This window comes from Myxocyprinus asiaticus, chromosome 29 (genome assembly GCF_019703515.2).
Source record: "Myxocyprinus asiaticus isolate MX2 ecotype Aquarium Trade chromosome 29, UBuf_Myxa_2, whole genome shotgun sequence".
Lineage (NCBI taxonomy): Eukaryota > Metazoa > Chordata > Actinopteri > Cypriniformes > Catostomidae > Myxocyprinus > Myxocyprinus asiaticus.
In genome coordinates, this window is record NC_059372.1 from 13,362,496 (window position 1) to 13,377,628 (window position 15,133).

The 15,133-nt window shown below is 36.5% G+C and overlaps 1 protein-coding gene across 1 annotated transcript; it reads left to right on the forward strand.

The window, feature by feature from the left end:
• Positions 1-502: 502 nt before the first annotated feature.
• LOC127419922 (coenzyme Q-binding protein COQ10 homolog A, mitochondrial-like) lies at positions 503-11,830 on the forward strand. The gene is made up of 5 exons (XM_051661743.1): positions 503-863; positions 5,445-5,591; positions 6,512-6,704; positions 7,695-7,796; positions 10,581-11,830. Exons 1-5 carry the CDS (start codon positions 724-726, stop codon positions 10,746-10,748), a joined length of 750 nt encoding a protein of 249 aa, XP_051517703.1. The 5' UTR covers positions 503-723; the 3' UTR covers positions 10,749-11,830.
• The last annotated feature ends 3,303 nt before the right edge of the window (positions 11,831-15,133 follow it).

The window sequence follows — 15,133 nt, forward strand, 5'->3', positions numbered from 1 at the left end:
AAAACCGTATGCACAATTAAGACACAGAGGTCGGTTTATTATTTATTTTTAATGAATAAAACACTAACAGTGGTTATTTGTACACTGATACCTTCATAAAATGTTCTGATACAGATACCTAACTCATTAAATACATATGTAAACCTTAACGTGTTTGTATTATAATGAATTATATGTGATTATTGTGAGCGTGGGAGCTGAGGGACTTTTATTATGAAGTGAACACTGGAGGCACATTTGATAAGTCGGGGACTCAATATCGCCCCCTACTTATGTGGAGTGAAATTACTCCAATCTTATATATATATATTTTTTATATTAATCTCTGGAGATTGCTGTCATGGGTCTTTATTAACACACATTAGCATATTAAATATGAATAATACAGAATGCGAAGGTTTTGAATTTATACAGAATTATTTGAATATTATATGTGACATTTCGTCCTCCTCCGGTCCAGTTGGCGGCAGCTGCACCTGTCCTGAACGGTGCCCGATCAGAACAGTGCGTCCCGGACACCGGCAGTTTACCACAGCTTCACCGGTTTAACCTCGATCGGTTTTTGGCGAAATCGCCATATGATATATGCACAACACCGGTTGACTCATTTATTCGAATCACCATGACCGTGTGATCAACCGAGTCATTCGAGATTCACTGAGTCATTTATCGGTCAGGTCGGGTAATATTAATCATATTCGAATTGTTCGGATATATTATTTGATGGCAGTGTCAGGGGGAGCCCGACGGATCCCGATGGGTGTGCGGACATTCAGTGAGTTTCTGGAAATAGCGACCGGCGGTCCGTGTCGATCCAGCAGCCCGTATAAATGCAGAGAGAGAATAAAACAGTGGCCCATCAGGTAAGAGCACATGTCCATCCGAATCACTAATAAACTACTGAATTATGTAACAGCCTCTTTAAGAGGCTTTCACTGAATGAATGACATGTATCTCTAAGCAGACAATGGAACAAAGCAGTCAGAGGCAAACCCTTACAGAAATTTACCACGGTAATTTATATTATAACAACACCAAAATACCGTAGTTGCTACAGCTGTTACAATTACTACTGTAAAATCATAGTTTAATTTGGTAGGTCCATCAAATAATGTTACAAAATTTTCAGATTCTTACGTTTCCACATTTTTATTGAACTAGCAATTTATTTAGTAACAGTAACTATGGTATTTTGACGTAAACTAACCATATTTTCTGATAAAATAGCATAAGTCGTTACATTTAAAGTCATACATTCATGTGGAATGTCTGTCAAATCATGTAAAAAAAGCTCACAGATTATTTTTGTTGTTTATAGTGTTCAAAATTCAACATTTTTTGTCATATATATTGTCACATATATCAGGGGCGTAGACGCCTGATATATGTGGAGTAGACCCCCCCAATAATCAAAACAAGCAAGTACAACCCTCCCATTATTTATACCATGATCAATGGAAATATGTAAATGCTTCACGCTCTTACCTTGTTTTATATTCTGTGTCTCACTGTAATGTTCTGTGTGCACTTGTTTTGTTGTGGAGCAGCAGTAAGAAAACTCTCAATGTCAGGAGTTCCAGCTGTCAAAAGTCAGAGTTTATTGAGCATACCAACAAACCCAAGACGTCAGCTGAGGTCTCAATCTCTTGGTGTAAACCCTCATCTTTTGTACAGTTTCTTATCTGACATTACCTCATGCAAACGCCCCTTCATTATTTTTATGGATACCGTTTGCCACCATTATCTCACAAGGCCTTTGATTTCTTTTTAATGGTGGAAACCTGGCTTTAATCTATTTTTTTATTTTATTTTCAAATAACTTTTTAATTAAAAGTAGTATAAAAAACATTAACTTCTAAGCATAGTACGGTCACTTTGACCACTAGTTGTTTTCATCTTTATCTTCAACTGTGTTTCCCAGGATCCATAACCTCATTATTTCTGTTACAGCTTGGCAACCTCATATGCCCTCTCCAGGGTCACACAAAATCCAGGCTATTCTACATTAGTACTATTCTATGTGATATATAAAATATTCTAGAAAAATATACTAGTTTCTCCTATCACCAAAAAAAGTTCCTTGTGTACGTGAGCACACTTGGCATTAAAGCTCATTCTGATTCTGATACAAATATATACAGTTGTGCTCAAAAGTTTGCATACCCTTGGAGAATTGGTAATATATGTACCATTTTTAAAGAAAACATGAGTGAGCAGGCAAAACACATTTCTTTTATTTCTTATGGGATTCATATTCAACTGTAGGTTATAACAGAATGGCACAATCATAAAACAAAATATGGCAACAATGAAAAAAATGAAATGACCCCTGTTCAAAAGTCTGCACACCCTTAGTTCTTAATACTGTGTATTGCCCCCTTTAGCATCAATGACAGCGTGCAGTCTTTTGTAATAGTTGTCTATGAGGCCCCGAATTCTTGCAGGTGGTATAGCTGCCCATTCGTCTTGGCAAAATGCCTCCAGGTCATGCAAAGTCTTTGGTCGTCTTGCATGAACCGCACGTTTGAGATCTCCCCGGAGTGGCTCGATGATATTAAGGTCAGGAGACTGTGATGGCCACTCCAGAACCTTCACCTTTTTCTGCTGTAACCACTGGAGGGTCAACTTGGCCTTGTGCTTAGGGTCATTGTCGTGCTGGAAAGTCCAAGAGTGTCCCATGCGCAGCTTTCGTGCAGAAGAATGCAAATTGTCTGCCAGTATTTTCTGATATCATGCTGCATTCATCTTGCCATCAATTTTCACAAGATTTCCTGTGCCTTTAGAGCTCATACACCACCAAAACATCAGTGAGCCACCACCATGCTTCACAGTGGGGATGGTATTCTTTTCAATATAGGCCTTGTTGACCCCTCTCCAAACATAGCGCTTATGGTTGTGACCATAAAGCTCTATTTTGGTCTTGTCACTCCAAATTACAGTGTGCCAGAAGCTGTGAGGCGTGTCAAGGTGTTGTCGGGCATATTGTAACTGGGCTTTTTTGTGGCATTGGTGCAGTAAAGGCTTCCTTCTGGCAACTCGACCATGCAGCACATTTTTTTTTCCAAGTATCGTCGTGTTGTGCTCCTTGAAACAACCACACCGTCTTTTTCCAGAGCAGCCTGTATTTCTCCTGAGGTTACCTGTGGGTTTTTCTTTGTATCCCGAACAATTCTTCTGGCAGTTGTGGCTGAAATCTTTCTTGGTCTACCTGACTTTGGCTTGGTATCAAGAGATCCCCAAATTTTCCACTTAATAAGTGATTGAACAGTACTGACTGGCATTTTCAAGGCTTTGGATATCTTTTTATATCCTTTTCCATCTTTATAAAGTTCCAGTACCTTGTTACGCAGGTCTTTTGACAGTTCTTTTCTGCTCCCCATGGCTCAGTATCTAGCCTGCTCAGTGCATCCATGTGAGAGCTAACAAACTCATTGACTATTTATACACAGACACTAATTGCAATTTAAAAAGCCACAGGTGTGGGAAATTAACCTTTAATTGCCATTTAAACCTGTGTGTGTCACCTTGTGTGTCTGTAACAAGGCCAAACATTCAAGGGTATGTAAACTTTTGATCAGGGCCATTTGGGTGATTTCTGTTATCATTATGATTTAAAAAGGAGCCAAACAACTATGTGATAATAAATGGCTTCATATGATCACTATCCTTAAATAAAAGGCTGTTTTTTTGCATGATCAGTCATATTTTCAAAATCAATGCTGTGTGTGTGTGTATATATAATATATATATATATATAATTAATTACAATAGTAACTTTGTTATTTTGATGAAAACTACCATATTTTCTGTCAAAATACCACAGTTAATACAGTTATCAATGTAAACCTTAATATGTAAAATGAATAGCCTAATAAATAATAAATGAAAGAATCAGTAAGCTTTTTGGAGCAGTTGTAACTGTAGTAACAGTAACTGAAGTAACGATGGTATTTTGGTGGAAACTGGTAACGATGGATTGAATGTTACACTTAATATTCTTTAAAGGAATATTCCGGATTCATTACAATACAAGTTAAGCTCAATTGACAGCATTTGTGGCACAATGTTGATTACCACAAAAATGTATTTCGACTTGTCCCTTAATTTCTTTTCTTTTTTCTCCCCAATTTAGAATACCCAATTCCCAATGTGCTCTAAGTTCTCGTGGTGGCGTAGTGACTCACCTCAATTCGGGTGGCAGAGTATGAATTTCAGTTGCCTCCGCATCTAAGACCGTCAATCCACACATCTTATCACGTGGCTTGTTGAGCGCGTTACCACGGAGACATAGCGCATGTGGAGGCTTCACGCTATTCTCCGCGGCATCCACGCACAACTCACCACGTGCCCCACCGAGAGTGAGAACCACATGGAGGTTACCCCATGTAACTCTACCCTCCCTAGCAACCGGGCCAATTTGGTTGCTTAGGAGACCTGGCTGGAGTCACTCAGCACACCCTGGATTCAAACTCGTGACTCCAGGGGTGGTAGTCAGCGTCTTTACTCGCTGAGTTACCCAGGCCCCCTGTCCCTTCATTTCTTAAAAAAAAAAAAAGAAAGTCAAAATCTGGGTTATAGTGAGGCACTTACAATGGAAGTAAAAGGGGCCAATGCGTAAACCTTAAAATACTTACTGTTTCAAAAGTATAGTCACAAGACATAAATAATATGCGTGTTAACATGATTTTAGAGTGATAAAATCGCTTACTACCCTTTTCTGTGTTTAGTTATATCCAGTTTTCCAAATTCATTGCCATGACGACGAATCGCTGTAAACCCTAAATCCCTAAAATGATTATTTAAAGAACTCTACAGCTCAAATAATATATTTTTTTCTGTTAAAACTAGTGTAGGTGCTTTTGTAAAATTATAAGCTTCACATTTTTGCCTTTTATATCCTCCAAAAATTGGACCCATTCACTTCCATTGTAAGTGCCTCACTGTAACCTCGCTGCTTTTTCGAGTCAAAATTATTATTATTATTTTATTTTTTTTGGTAATCAACATAATGCCACTAATGCTGTCAGTTGAGCTTAACTTGTATTGAACCCAGATTATTACTTTAAATTGACAATACCAAATAAATGTAAATGCCTCACTCACATGGTCAGAATTGTAAATATATGTAAATGTAAATATGTAAAGATTCCCAGTTCGATAAAGTACTAACACTAACAAAACACCTTGGAGTACCATGTAATACCTTGGCACATGAATATCTTAATCATTCAGTACTATGGTATATTTCAAAACACTATGGTATTACCAACTGATACCTTAGGACTGCAACTTTACTCTTTTATAAGGGTGTGCACTAATATATATATATATATATATATATATATATAAAATGTATATATGACCTCCATGATTTTCTTAACATCTCTGCTGACAGAGTTTTGTATTTGAAAGGGCTGTTATTTGTGTCATTTGTCCTCTGTCAGACACTTGTCCTCCTGTGGGATCTTGATGACTCGTTCTCCTCGCACTTTTTGTCTCTCTGAAGTGGATCTGGCTTCCTCTCATCACAGAAGATCTTTCATCAGCCTCACCAATAAGAGAAAAGAGTATTCAGAGAGGAGAATACTAGGGTAAGTGCAGTTGAGTTTTGCCCTACCATGCCTAATTCTTGGGTAGTTTAAGATTACAAATGCCCCCAGGCTCTGATCCCAAACAATAACCTCTTCTTCTTTCTTCATTGGGGAATGAAAGCAAACTTTTATGATGATATATGATAAGAAAGAACTTTACTGATCTCATTGCAACATAAACACAATACACAGGGACTTAAATACCATAAATTAAAGAAACTGAATACATGTTATGTGCCAATTAAAATAAAATGAAGTAGAACACAAAAAAAATTGTAAGAAAATATAATACAAAATACTTTAGAGGCTATGCAAAAATAGCTGCCTTGTGTGTGATTTTCAAAATAAATACTTTGAATATACAGATCAATGTAAATTTGAACAGATGTGTACGTATATGGGCTCAGGATATACCACCTATTTATGCTGCTTATTTTCTTATTGCATTACATTATCAACATCAATCCAACCTTGCATAACAACACTTATCTATATATCTAATATTTATCCCATATCTGTATTTATTAATTTGAGACAGTTTTTGTATTTATTGTCTGCGTATTTTTTTCAACTTAAGCGATTCACAACGAATGTTCACATCGAATGTGTTTTAGTTTCCATCTGCAATGTTTTTAAATTGTTTTTCCTTTGAAAAATTGCGCTAAACTGATGTCTTTGACCATTGCGTCACATCTCGCTGTTTTTTTAGCATCTTGCACAGGAGCGCAGCGTTTTTAAGACGCCATGTCCTAAGAACTTCAACTTCAAAACATGTCTCGAGTTCTGCATTCTCTTCCATTCGTTGCACCAACTCAACTTTTTTTTAACATGAGCGCATTCAGTGTGAACTGCCCCTAACGCTGCATGTTTGCGATGCTGCGTAATTCTGAAATTTCAAAGATTTACCTGTCTGGTTTTAGGTACTCAATGCAAGAAATGTATGATGTTGTAGCCAATGTGGATGAGTACAAACTCTTTGTACCGTGGTGCAAAAAGTCACAAACCATCATGAGGAGGGCCGGTCACGCCAAAGCACATTTGGAAGTGGGTTTCCCTCCTGTAGTTGAACGTTACACTTCAATGATAAGCCATGTCCGTCCACATCTTGTAAAAGTAAGTTTTCCGATTGTCCTTTTCTTCTCAAATGTCTTCAATATACCACTGACACGAGTAAAATGAGAACGTACATTTGTGCTCTGACTAGGGATGCACCGGTATGAAAATATTTGGCCGATACCAATATTTTGCCACTTACCTTATTTTGTCATCAGATCACTGTTTTATTTAGGAATTACGCTTTTAAAATGTACAAAGAAGTACAAAAGCTTTTTTTTCCTTTGAACATTGAACATGGATTGGATCTGTTGAACACATGGCCACATTTTTAAAGAGAGCCGCAATGAAAGATAAATAGAATATAAAAAGTTACAAAAAATAACTAAATATGATAACATGATTGATATGAAAAAATATTATTTTGAACTTCTGTTGTCTGAAGCGTGAAATGCGGACTATATTTTAAAACGTAGCCTTTTAAGGTTTAGTTATCGTGCAAGACCATTTTGTGATTTCAATCTTAATTCAATCAATCATGCAGCATTAATGGATATCATACTGATGTCTCAGAAGTCAAAATCTGCTGGTTTCAAAGCATTTTGTATGGTTTTCCTCATCATGTAGCCTATAGGTAAGTGCTGCTTTCACAACCGTCACATCCGTTTATGGCGTTTTTTTCCACATTAACGTGAGAACAAGAAAGAATAATAATAAAATGTTCTTAAGAGTGGTAAGCCTTCTACATATTGTGGCTGTTATTATTTCTATTGTGCATTTGAATTCACAGATTGTTTACAAAGTGTGTTACTAATTAATTTATATATGTATATATACTGTATGTATTTATTTATTTAAATTATAATAATTTTTTATTTAGTTGTTTTCTTTCTTATTACCGATATGCCGATGTTTTAATTTGGTCAATAATTGGCCGCTAAATATTGACAGCTGATTCATCGGTGCATCCCCAGCTCTGACCATTCTTTTCTTGGTATCTACTGAAAATTTCCCTCAAATTTTACCCTTGTTTTTGCTGTCCCACATCAGGCGGTGTGTTCGGATGGTAAACTCTTCAATCACTTAGAAACAATATGGCGATTTAGTCCTGGAATTCCTGGTTACCCTCGCACATGCACAGTAGACTTCTCTGTAAGTACAGTTTACCAATATTTGTCTCCAGCTGACCTTTCTTTATGCCCCTCCCAAACTTGGTTACTGTTGCTATGTTTAACAAGCTTCACAGAATTCCAAGGAATTCCATAGTTAAAGTTACTTTTAACCCTTGTGTTGTGTTCGTTTGTGCTAACACCTTTTGTGTTGCCGGTCAAAAATGACCGGCCCACTAAGATTGTTAATAAATCTCTCATATTGCATATATTACCACAAGATATTGCATTAGATCTTTTTTATCAACTTCTTTTTTAGTTATTATGACAGGTTTAGTACTTCTTTTTTCAACATATTAAAATATAAAATATATACACTGGCAGCCAAATGTTTGGAATAATGTACAGATTTTGCTGTTTCGGAAGGAAATTGGTACTTCAATGCCACTTTAACCAAAGTGGCATTAAACTGATCACAAAGTATAATCAGGCCATTGCTGATGTAAAAAACAGCAGCATCACTATTTGAAAAAAGTAATTTTTGATCAAATCTAGACAGGCCCCATTTCCAGCAGCCATCACTCCAACACCTTATCCTTGAGTAATCATGCTAAATTGCTAATTTTGTACTAGAAAATGACTTGCCATTATATCAAACACTGCTGAAAGCTATTTGGTTCATTAAATGAAGCTTAACATTGTCTTTGTGTTTGTTTTTGAGTTGCCACAGTATGCAATAGACTGGCATGCCTTAAGGTCAATATTAGGACAAAAATGGCAAAAAAGAAACGTCTTTCTCTAGAAACTCGTCAGTCAATCATTGTTTTGAGGAATGAAGGCTATACAATGCTTGAAACTGCCAAAAAACTGAAGATTTCACACAAAGGTGTACACTAAAGTCTTCAAAGACAAAGGACAACTGGCTCTAACAAGGACAGAAAGAGATGTGGAAGGCCAGATGTACAACTAAACAAGAGGATAAGTACATCAGAGTCTCTAGTTTGAGAAATAGACGCCTCACATGTCCTCAGCTGACAGCTTCATTGAATTCTACCCGCTCAACACCAGTTTCATGTACAACAGTAAAGAGAAGACTCAGGGGTGCAGACCTTATGGGAAGAATTGCAAAGAAAAAGCCACTTTTGAAACAGAAAAACAAAAAGAAAAGGTTAGAGTGGGCAAAGAAACACAGACATTGGACAACAGATAATTGGAAAGGAGTCTTATGGATCTTAACCCCATTGAGCTTTTGTGGGATCAGCTAGACTGTAAGGTGCGTGAGAAGTGCCCGACAAGACAGCCACATCTATGGCAAGTGCTACAGGAAGTGTGGGGTGAAATGTCACCTGAGTATCTGGACAGACTGACAGCTAGAATGCCAAGGATCTGCAAAGCTGTCATTACAGCACCTGGAGGATTTTTTAATGAGAACATCTTTTAAAGTAGTTTAAGAAGTTCTGAACATTGTTTTCAAATTGTAATAGTAATTTTTCACGTAATTAATGTCCTGACTATACATTGTGATCAGATGAATGCCACTGTGGTGAATAAAAGTATCAATTTCTTTCCATAAGTGCAAAATCTGTACATTAGTCCAAACTTTTGGCCGCCAGTGTATATATTTTTTTATTGATAGAAGGATTAATTGAACTGAGCTCAGAGTTAGTGGAGGGCACTCCCTGCAGAAACATTTTTAAATAATAATTCTGTAATAATAACCACTTGCTTGATCTAAACAAAATAGGTATCAGTTTTAAAGCTTAGAATCTGGACTTTACACAATGCATATAGGTAATCCTACAAATTCTTAAATAATTATTTTTAATTTGCTGACAAATTAGAACCATAATTTTCAAATATGTTATCTCAACAATTATATTAAGAGTTGGTGAAAACATAAAAAAGATGACATTGCCATGTATTATATATTGTTGGAAAGGTCTCAATTAGTTAAATGCAATAAGCAAATCTGTTTCACTCAGAATTAAAACTGCAGTGAGTATTAGTGTATGAAATTCTCACTGATATAATAAACAGGAGTTTTTGTTGTGTTTTTCCTTATTACTTCCTGAAACATACATATAACATAGACAGTGACATATCATAACTTACAGCAGACCATCCTTGACCATGAACACTTTATTTCTTTATTTTATTGTCTAATCCATTCATTTCCAATGGCTGGTCATTTTTGACCGGGAACACAACAGGTGTAACAAAGTGAAGTAAAACCAATAAAACTGTCACATTTTGTTGTGTTTTCAGATATCATATGTGAACAAAGTCAAGGAATTGTATTACATTTGGATTAATTAAAAATAAAATTTGTAATAAATACATTTAAAAAAGGCATCCAGGTCAAAATTACCAGAACACACCATAAGGGTTAAACTATCCTAGCTCACATGACTTCCTGAGGCCACATCCATACTTATCCATTTAAGTTTGAAACCTCTGTTTTCAGTTTCCTAGCGTCACTGTTTTCCAAAGCATGCGGTTATGAAAAGCATTTTTTTTTTTTTTTTCGGTTGAGGAAAATGCCATTCTAGTGTGGATGAGAGATGTAAAAGTATCTAAATCAATGCGTTTTCAAGCAAAAACTTGTTAGTTTGGACGTGGCCTTGGACCTTGACAAGAGCAAAAGCTTGTTAAACAATTCGCCAGACGGCAACAGCTACTAATGTAGGATTGGTCAGCATCATTTTTTAAGCTCAGCGAAGGGTAATTTCTTATTAAATAAATGTATCATGTCAATAATATATTTTTTAATTCTCTTCTATCACTCCATCATATCTACCATCCTGGATATCGGCGGCTGCTTCCAAAGGTCTCATTCGAATTCCGATCATTGATACATTCACAGTTAGCGACTGTGTTTTTCGACGAAGTGGTGAAACAGATGGTGGCTGCTTTTGAGCGAAGAGCGGGTAAACTGTACGGGCCCGAGACGAGAATACCCCGAGAACTCATGTTTCACGAGGTCCACCAAACTTGAGGTGCACCATCACACTGCTTTGATACACACGTCTGTGTTTGGATGTGTGTACATTCACCTGGACTCATCTGAATCTGGAACTCCATAACTATCTCACAGCTAACTCTTTAAGACGGAAAAGATATCCCAAAAGATTTCTGGTTTTTATTACATTGGAATGGGACAATAGATCCCATGTGCTTTTAGACAATATTCCAAGACATCTGAAGTGTTGCATCTTAAAAACGTGAGAATAAAGATAGATTTGTCTGAAGTCTTCTTTATATAACCACAATTCTTTTTGACTGTGAATGAGGATTTATCCTATTATTGTAGCTCTGACTGAGCAGATTTGAAAGTTGAGACACAAGTACGGTAATCTATACAATACTATACATATAGTCAATATACACTGTTTCATTATAGTTACATCCCATTTACTCATTCTATCCTGCTGTGGGTTTGTTGGGGCCAAATCTGATGAAATGATTGCGGAAACGTAAAAAAAAAGCGTATTTATATGACTAGAGAGGGAATTAAAAATGCTTGCATTTTTTCATTAATATTCTCACAATGACCTACTTGACTTTCACACTGCACTGAATTTATAATATTCAACTTAAGTGAAACTCTTAGAAATGTGACTACACACATAAATGTAAATAGTCTAAACAGGAATTGCCTGCTCTATACGGTTGGGTCATATTTCACAAAATCAAAAAACAAAAGTTTCACTTTATATTAGGTGTCTTTAACTATGTACTAACAATAAAATACGTATTATACAATGTTTTGCTAAATTCTCACAAGATTCACATGTGCAGCTACTGAGGTTGAGGAATGGGTAGGTTTAGAAGTAGGGTAAGGGTTATGGGGTACGGTTAATCGTGTAGTTACAGATATAATTAAATGAACGTACAATACAACAACACGTATGTACGTAATGAGTACATTGTATCAAATGCTTAAGTACATAGGAGTTAAAGACACCTAATGTAAAGTAGGTCCAACAAAGCCTATATTTAGGACTATTAAGATTTATTTTGCATTGTGACAGTATTTTCATGACAATTTAGCACATTTGTACTTTATAATTTAAATAATACAGGTGCATCTCAATAAATTAGAATGTCGTGGAAAAGTTAATTTATTTCAGTAATTCAACTCAAATTGTGAAACTTGTGTATTAAATAAATTCAGTGCACACAGACTGAAGTAGTTTAAGTCTTTGGTTCTTTTAATTGTGATGATTTTGGCTCACATTTAACAAAAACCCACCAATTCACTATCTCAACAAATTAGAATATGGTGACATGCCAATCAGCTAATCAACTCAAAACACCTGCAAAGGTTTCCTGAGCCTTCAAAATGGTCTCTCAGTTTGGTTCACTAGGCTACACAATCATGGGGAAGACTGCTGATCTGACAGTTGTCCAGAAGACAATCACTGACACCCTTCACAAGGAGGGTAAGCCACAAACATTCATTGCCAAAGAAGCCGGCTGTTTACAGAGTGCTGTATCCAAGCATGTTAACAGAAAGTTGAGTGGAAGGAAAAAGTGTGGAAGAAAAAGATCCACAACCAACCGAGAGAACCGCAGCCTTATGAGGATTGTCAACCAAAATCGATCCAAGAATTTGGGTGAACTTCACAAGGAATGGACTGAGGCTGGGGTCAAGGCATCAAGAGCCACCACACACAGACGTGTCAAGGGATTTGGCTACAGTTGTCGTATTCCTCTTGTTAAGCCACTCCTGAACCACAGACAACGTCAGAGGCGTCTTACCTGGGCTAAGGAGAAGAAGAACTGGACTGTTGCCCAGTGGTCCAAAGTCCTCTTTTCAGATGAGAGCAAGTTTTGTATTTTATTTGGAAACCAAGGTCCTAGAGTCTGGAGGAAGGGTGGAGAAGCTCATAGCCCAAGTTGCTTGAAGTCCAGTGTTAAGTTTCCACAGTCTGTGATGATTTGGGGTGCAATGTCATCTGCTGGTGTTGGTCCATTGTGTTTTTTGAAAACCAAAGTCACTGCACCCGTTTACCAAGACATTTTGGAGCACTTCATGCTTCCTTCTGCTGACCAGCTTTTAAAGATGCTGATTTCATTTTCCAGCAGGATTTGGCACCTGCCCACACTGCCAAAAGCACCAAAAGTTGGTTAAATGACCATGGTGTTGGTGTGCTTGACTGGCCAGCAAACTCACCAGACCTGAACCCCATAGAGAATCTATGGGGTATTGTCAAGAGGAAAATGAGAAACAAGAGACCAAAAAATGCAGATGAGCTGAAGGCCACTGTCAAAGAAACCTGGGCTTCCATACCACCTCAGCAGTGCCACAAACTGATCACCTCCATGCCACGCCGAACTGAGGCAGTAATTAAAGCAAAAGGAGCCCCTACCAAGTATTGAGTACATATACAGTAAATGAACATACTTTCCAGAAGGCCAACAATTCACTAAAAATGTTTTTTTTATTGGTCTTATGATGTATTCTAATTTTTTGAGATAGTGAATTGGTGGGTTTTTGTTAAATGTGAGCTAAAATCATCACAATTAAAAGAACCAAAGACTTAAACTACTTCAGTCTGTGTGCATTGAATTTATTTAATACACGAGTTTCACAATTTGAGTTGAATTACTGAAATAAATGAACTTTTCCACGACATTCTAATTTATTGAGATGCACCTGTATATCTTCGTTTTCCGCATTACAATAGACTATTGACAGTTGGTGGAGGGGGGTTTAATTGTCATGAAAATCACAACAGAACAAATTATATATTGTAAAATATTACGTTTTCCTGAGATTCATCCAGTTCGAGTGGCACCCAACATTAAAAATCCTGCACCTTGCTCCTTACTTGCATATTTATCCCTTTTATTTAGAAATAGTTTATTTTAATGAAGGTGAATTTAGAGTGATATTGCTTTCTTTGGATGCACTCATGCAAACTCAGGGCTCTAAAGAGATTGAAATAAATGTAAGAATTTAACCTGCAAATCCCTATAGTTATGAAGTGGTCCCAGTTTGTGCCTGTTCATATAGGAAGAGCAAAGATTGTGCCATTTGTGTTCAAATTACATTTATGTCTGTTCAAACACAAGAAAAAGGTTAGGGATTGCTGCAAGTTGCAATGCATCGGACACAAGCGCAGTGAACCTTTTTGCTTGAAAGTTTATTTTATGAGTTTTTATTTTTAGCTGTTTCAATGCATTATGGAGGTTTTCAAGGCATTTATAAACTACTTAATGTTCATTTGAAATATAATTTGTCTCATGTAAGTGTTGAGATTTGACTGATAAATTATTTGTGCTGTATCAAACATGTTGTACCTCTTGGAATGTCTTCCACTGAAATAAATTCACAATCATTATATTTGTTGAGTGTACCACAAAAAGAGATTCATGCAAGTTTGCCTGTTATATGAGAAATGTTTGTTGGACAACTGTGACAGAACCAAAGAGATGAGCACTGCTTCTTAAAATTTAGAATAGCAGAGTTTTAGGGATGAATCCTCTTAAAGCAGACACTTCATTCTCTTGTACCTTGGCAGTAGGCCAGTCATCAGTGTTAAATTACATTGCACAAGAATGTCTTTTAATTTGAAAATCTATAAATCATTTCAAAACAAATTATTTGTGCCTGTTGTACTTGAACTGCTGGGAGCAACTGGTGTGATTTAATGTGGATGTGGCATTGATTTAATTCCTTCCCAATTTTGGATTTCACCTACTAGTGGTACTACAAAAATTGCTAATCTGGATCAGTTTTCATTAATAACACCAAAAGCTTATTCTGCCTTTGCCAGACTTTAGTTTAATCCATGCTCAAGAACTGTTCGTAAATGTCCTGATCGAGAAGATACGTGAGCACTTGTGGAAACAGAAGTCATGCAGTTTCAGCAAGCAAAGAAAACAAAGTGAAACCAGCAATTGAGGTAGAGGAAATCTGAGTGAGCAGGTGGTATATGGGTCATGTATTTTTAACAGTGTGAGGGGCTACAGTTGCTTCAACATGCTGCCCTGACATATAGGTCTTATTAATATATTTGCTGAAAATAATCCATCAGTCTTTAAAACTGAACTTGAATAAAACTGACTTAAGAACAATGACCAGACTTAGATCAAATTGAAATGGTTCACAATTCATATTCTTCACCATGACAATCTCAGTTTACATGCACAACATTTTTTAAATTAAAAGGAATATTCCGAGTTCAATACAGGTTAAGCTCAATCAACGGCATTTTGACAATGGAAGTGAATGGGGCTAATCTGTAAACATTAAAATACTCACTTTTTCAAAAGTATAGCCAATATATATACGATATGCACATGATTTTAGTGTGATAAAATGCTAACTAACCTTCTCTGTGTAAAGTTATAGCCAATTTTATAACTTTGTTG

Coding starts and splice junctions, on each gene's coding strand:
- LOC127419922 (XM_051661743.1), top strand. CDS start 724: ATGGCAGTGTCAGGGGGAGCCCGACGGATCCCGATGGGTGTGCGGACA. Junction 5,592..6,511: donor TCAGAGAGGAGAATACTAGG/GTAAGTGCAGTT, acceptor GTCTGGTTTTAG/GTACTCAATGCAAGAAATGT. Junction 6,705..7,694: donor TCCGTCCACATCTTGTAAAA/GTAAGTTTTCCG, acceptor GTCCCACATCAG/GCGGTGTGTTCGGATGGTAA.